The sequence below is a fragment of the Cebidichthys violaceus genome, unplaced genomic scaffold (assembly GCF_023349555.1).
Source record: "Cebidichthys violaceus isolate CVI_PGR_0920_01 unplaced genomic scaffold, fCebVio1.0.p SCAF_21, whole genome shotgun sequence".
Classification (NCBI taxonomy): domain Eukaryota; kingdom Metazoa; phylum Chordata; class Actinopteri; order Perciformes; family Stichaeidae; genus Cebidichthys; species Cebidichthys violaceus.
In genome coordinates, this window is record NW_027176384.1 from 11,077,908 (window position 1) to 11,083,883 (window position 5,976).

The following is a 5,976-nucleotide window of genomic DNA, read 5'->3' on the forward strand; positions in this document are numbered from 1 at the left end:
TCCTTGAATACTAGTCATTTTTACAAGGTTATAGCCGTTTCTAGTCTTTAGGATAAGCTAACATGCTCCTGGTATCGGCTGCAGGAGCAGAAGTCTTGACAAATATATCGGCTTTCAATAATAAACGGAGGAAAATCATGCAAGATATTTATTATTAGTTGACTGATGAGGCTTCAGATGAATGGTGAGACGTCTTCAAGGCTCCACTCAGCGATTCCAGTTGCCTCCGACTTCAGACTTTTCTTCAAAATGTTGTAGCGTCACCTCAGGCCCCAGTTTTCTCCTCCTCAAATCCCGTTTGTGTACTTTTAAAGCAGCTTTTTGCTCCTTGGATCGTTTGTTGCACCCCAGACAAAAGCTCCTCACCTTTTTACCAATGAGATGTTTCAAGACTAAAGATTCCAGTTTTTTTAAAAGAGCAGTTCCTTGCATCCCCTGGGCGCTCTACATTACTTAGAGGGTCCATTAGAGTCCAAATGCCTTCTGGCAAATAACAACTACAGCCTCATGTGTTCAAGGAAGCACATTTCTGCAGAACACCTGGAAGAGAGTCAAACGTAAACCTCAAAAAGAGATAAATTACATGTTATCTGCTAGTGCAGTTTGAAGATGAAAGAGCTCAGTGTATCACTCATGATGTCACAGTAAAGGCAGCTCAAGCACCAAATCATGGTTTTAACCGGTAATGTCACAGCAAGAAAAGGTTCTTCACAGCTTTAGGTCAACAAAAGTTTTTATTCTTGTAATAAAAAACATGGAGTGCTCAAAAAGAGCTTATTATTGCATTTGGTTGGTTTACAAAAAAACAACAGCCGTGGCACAGAAAATGACACAAAACAAAACGGGAAAAAAAAAAAGAAAAAGGAACTACAGTGCAGAATGAGTGTGTATTTGAATTCACAGATCAGCAGCAGGCTACAGCTCTGCCCCCCCCACCCCCCACCCCTCCCTCCCTCCCTCCTGACCTAACGCCCCACATTGGCTACTTCTCTACGATAATTGCGCGACGCCGTGACAATCGACCGTCGAGGTCGTTTAAAAAAACGATTCTTCAAGAAAACGGGGGAAACGTGGGTTATGGTGAGCCTTTGGGGATCATTATTGTCATGTTTTGGTGTCCTGATGTCACGTTGCCAACTCAAACTCCCTACTTTCCCTTCTTGCCCTTGGATAAGCCCTCCAGTGTCTTCGTGGTCACCTGCAGAGCTTTCTGAAGAGCAGCAATGGCCTTATCGTGGCCTTCTAGCTTGGCCGCCTTCTCTTCCAAACCAGCTGCCATGCTTCTTAAACTCTGCAGCTGCTCTGGCTTCATGCTGCTGCTGCTGCTGCTGCTGTCCTCCAGAGCAACGAGCCTCTTCTCCAAGACCACCACCTGCTGACCCAGGCTGGAGTCCTTCGAAGACAGCTTGGTCTGGGCACTGCCCAGAGAGGCCATGTTGGACTGGAGCTCCCCCAAACTGCCCTTCAGTGCCTCCATGTCCTGCTCCACGCCAGATTTGACTTTCTCCACGGCCTGCCCCTGTGCGGCTAGAGTGCTTTCATGGGTGTCGTACTTGGCGAACAGTGATTCCACTTTGGTGGAGATGTCTGACACGGACGCTGACAGGGAATCCTCGATCTCCTCCGATGTTTTAACTTTGGCTTCCAGGTCTTCCGATCTTTTCTGGACCCGAGCAGCGGCTTCTCGCAACTCCTTCTCCGCGTTACGGACGGCATTGGCGGCGTGCTCCACGCCGCTCTCCAGTGTCACGCTTTTGTCCTTCAGAGCCTGGACGTCGGCCTCTGCTGCAGACAGTGACTCCCTCAGATTCCCAACAGTGTCTTGCACCACTGACCTCACTGATTCGACTTCCTGAGACAGCGAGGCTACTTCCTGGTTACGAGTCTGGAGCTCTGACCTCACAGCGCCTATCTGCTCCCTGATGGTGTCAGCTGAGGCATCAGCCGCCTGTTTGGCCGTTCTGATCTCTGCGACGGCTTCGACGATGGCCGACAGCTCCTGTTTGATGAGCGAAGGGTCGTCCATGTCCCCCAGACGGGCCTTGAGATCAGCCAGCTGGCTCTGCGCTTCGCCCTGAGCTTCGGTGAACTCGGCCACGTTGGCCGTGATGGACTGACTCACTTCAGCCAGACGCTCCTCCACAGTCTTCTCCAGAGAGGAGAAGTCCCTCTCTCGGGCCTCCTTCACCTCGTTGATGCCGTCTGAAAGGTCCTTCAGTAGGTTGTTCTGGAGCCTCTGGAGGGCCTCCTCCACCCTCCTCGTCTCCACCTCGCCCCTCTTCATCCGGCTGACTGCTCCCTCCAGCTCCACCCGCGTGATGCCCAGTGATGACTCCAGCCCGTCCACAATGCTGCTCAGGGACTCCACCTGTAGGACAACATCCACTTTAACATCTACAGGAAATGATTGATCCTAATGCACTTCAATAACTGCAATTTGTCACTCAACATCAACTGTTCAGGAGCTAAGGAACAGCCCGGTTCATTTTTCAGATGATGCAAGAGACGTTTCTCAATTGTCTCGTTACGGCAGTTTAACAGTTCTTCACAAAAGGGCCTCAATGTTGCAGTTTAAAAAAAATTAAATCGCCTTTATAAAATAAAAAGCTTTCAATGGCATCTCATGGTCTTCATCAGTGAATGAATTTGTCCCATTTCAAACAGAGTTACAGAGTCGCATTCATTCACTGATGAAGACCATGTGTTTTTGTGGAAAGCTCAGTATAAATGCCAGTAAGTGGATCTTGAGTTAACATTATTTTGTAAAACTACTAAGGACAAGAATGAAATTTAGCTGTTGTCTCAATCTTGTAATTTTCCCTTGAACTTTCAATTATTACACTTCCTAAACATGCAAACTTAGATATTTAACATATTAAATCAATCGTGTCATATTTTCAATTATGGGAATTTTCCAAAATTTAGATTAGCATGGAACTTCATTCTTAACCTACGGAAAAGTGTGGCAAAAGTATCTTGACTAAAGGTCCACTTACTAGCTTTTTTCATTTTATTTTTTTTATTTTTTTTATGGTTGTGGTTTTTCTTGGTAAATATTCACGATGCAATCGTTGCTCCTCGGTGTCACTATTATGAGTATCAGAAGTGAGCTCCCACCCAAAGTAAACTTACACAAGAAACACGTTCCGCTACATCTGCGTGAGAAGAGTCGAGTCACCACACAGCTGAAGCAAGTGGAGGTAAGAATGTGACTGTAGAGCACTTTACGTTCAGGAAGTGAGGAGAGAATGAATGGAAGGGGGGAGGTCTTCAGTTATATAAGCCAGTGTGCTTTAGTTTGCATGCGATGACACTGAACAATGACATTTGTTATTACCGCAAAATAGATTGATGACATTACTAATCTGTCCTTTTTATAAAACAGAGGGAGGTGTGAACTCAGCCTCATCTGACCAACAGTGGTTTATATCTGTTGTCCTCAAACAAAATAGAAAACAATGAAACAATAAATGATATATTTACACAGGGTCTGAAACTTTTATTTGTACTTTTTGGAAGTTTGCTGAATGTAAGGAGGTATAAGGAGGCGGAGTTCACCAAATCCATCACTGTAGATGACCAAACCTACCCAACCCCCACCAGTACGTCCAGTACAACTACTATACAGTTATGTAATGTCTGACAAAAATCAATGCATTGCCTATACAAAGTTTGTATTTTGATGGGCTTTGTGGAAAAAAAGTTTGGGACCCCCCTGGTGATGTCATTCACACTCAGTTCGTACTCCCCCCCCCCCCCCCCCCCCCCCCCCCCCGCCATTGATCCGTGCCTTTTACTTACCTGTTGAACGACGCTCTCCATTTTTCCGCTCAGCTCTGCGTTTTTCCGTGCGCTCTCCTCATGTCTGGCGCCGGTCTGTCGGATTTCCTCCACAACCTGCTGTAAATAAAAAGCAGCAAACCCGGCAGCGCCTAATAACGCGATGTAGAACACCGTGGTCGCCAAAAGGCCGAGGTAGCTCCCTGATCCAGGCCCCTGAGGTCCGGGGCCACTCACCCCGTTACCGGTGCTCTTCGGGCTTTTCTTCGACGCATCCTCTTGGCTAGATGCGGCGGCGCTCTTCTCGCTCGAGCTGTTCTTGTTTCGGTTTTTCGCAGTCATCGTCAATTGGGAGCTCGCCGAGAGAAGTGTGTGTGTGTGTGTGTGTGTGTGTGTGAGAGAGAGAGAGAGGGGTGTGTGAGGTTTGTGAGAGCTGCTGGTGTTTTGCAGTCGTGGATGGAGAATGTTTCCAGTACAGTCCCACTAACCGGCCCAGTAGCGTATCAGTGAGCGCGTCGTGTCTCTCCACGGGACTTTTTAGCGTTGAGGTATGCGGATGGGGGCTGTCCCATGTTAAACTTCATGCTCTGTATGGGTCCACTGTAATGACAGAAAACACCAGGAAAAAAAATGAATGCACCAGAAACTAGATCATCCATATTCTTTAAAAACAAGAATGAGGTTTCTGCAGAAGCATCTCTGGTGCAACAGCACTGATTATTCCGAAAATATAGTTTAGGCAACTTCAGTGACTTTTCCACAGGTTTTGTTCCTACAGGATCAAAATGAGCATAAGCTTTATTAATCTTTGAAGTGGCTTGAAGAGAGCAACATGTCACTGTGATCTAGTGAAGGATAACAGATGGGACAAAACGCTGCAGCCTCTTAGCAGTGCAATGTTGTCTGACGTCTATCGTTCAATGTTAGTGATATAAAAGCGTCTATTATTACTCTGTTTTTACTGTGACACACGTCCATGAAAGCTGTGATGAATCCAAAACAACTGAAGACTGACGCAAACTTCCTGCAACCGGTTTAAAGTGAAGCAGAGCGGGGCAGGGAGGGGCTGTTTCTTCCCTCTTGCTCGCTCCTCCTTTCATACGTGGCAGCTGCAGGCTGCTGTTAACTCCTTTGGTTAGATCTCTGCACACAGAGAGACTCATCAGAGCCAAGTCACAGCTTTACATGCCCACTGACAAAGAAGTGAAAAGTCCAAGAGGTTTCATTGCATTTCCATCATTATAAATATGAGTGAGTCTTTTTTTTTTTTACGTCCTTTAGATTTTGTTTGCAAGTGAATGAACACAAAGTTCTTTTCACAGGACTTGTTCTAAATAGTACATCAAAGACAACAAACACACACTGATATTACAATAACATGTACTTTATTCTCAGTCCATTCATAATTATTGCTTATTATTGTATCACCATTTGTATTGTTGTAATATCCAATAATATTTCTGTTGGACTTTTTTGTATATACACGTGCAAATTTCCTCTCATGTTTAGTACATGTTTATTTATTTTCCTAGTTATTCTTATTAATGTGATGATACTATATACAAAGCATATTAACATCCTCGACTTGAACACCAGATGTCACTAAAAGAGCGTTTTATGGTGAGAGCAGAGACAACCCTGAAGCAAACCGTAACAATGACTAAGTATAATCTATTTACATTTAATTATCATAGCAGCTTCCTCAAAAAGATAATTATTGAGCAAACAGCAGAGTTATCATTGTTCTTAAAACTGTATTTAATGTCAACAAAGGACCAAGAACAGTTAAACTCTATCTACGGGTACACATTAAAAAACATATGCATTAGGCAGAAGTTTGCAAAGACATTAAGACAGTAGTGTTTGGCTTTTGTTTTATGTGTTTATACAGAATTCTGTTTATAAAGAAATAAGAGTAAGTAAAGTTGGAAGTTATTCTTCCAGCTGTGTTGTGAGAGGGAATTAACATTGAATGTACATAAAACTATAACTGAATTAATAAGATAACATCTGCAGTAATTGAAACTATAACTTTCTGTTTTTTTCCCCCGAGTATATAAGTATTAAAATGATACCAGTATATCCGTGAATATAAGTACTTATAGTTACCCCATCATCATCTATAAGTTCGGGGGTTTCCCAGCGAATCCTGAATGCACCACGGCGCCCCGCCCTGACGCCGTGACAACAGACGCT

At 44.5% G+C, this 5,976-nt stretch overlaps 1 protein-coding gene across 1 annotated transcript; it reads right to left on the minus strand.

The window, feature by feature from the left end:
• Positions 1 to 963: 963 nt before the first annotated feature.
• On the minus strand, positions 964 to 4,287 carry ckap4 (cytoskeleton associated protein 4). Its single transcript, XM_068717370.1, has 2 exons — positions 3,802 to 4,287; positions 964 to 2,368 (listed from the first exon to the last, which is right to left on the minus strand). The coding sequence occupies exons 1-2, from the start codon at positions 4,120 to 4,122 to the stop codon at positions 1,148 to 1,150; spliced, it is 1,542 nt and encodes a 513-aa protein (XP_068573471.1). The 5' UTR covers positions 4,123 to 4,287; the 3' UTR covers positions 964 to 1,147.
• Positions 4,288 to 5,976: the final 1,689 nt, after the last annotated feature.

Excerpts from the sequence above, each read along its gene's own strand:
- ckap4 (XM_068717370.1), bottom strand. The coding sequence starts at position 4,122 with ATGACTGCGAAAAACCGAAACAAGAACAGCTCGAGCGAGAAGAGCGCC. Across the intron at positions 2,369-3,801 it reads TGGAGAGCGTCGTTCAACAG|GTGGAGTCCCTGAGCAGCAT; the intron begins GTAAGTAAAAGG and ends GTTGTCCTACAG.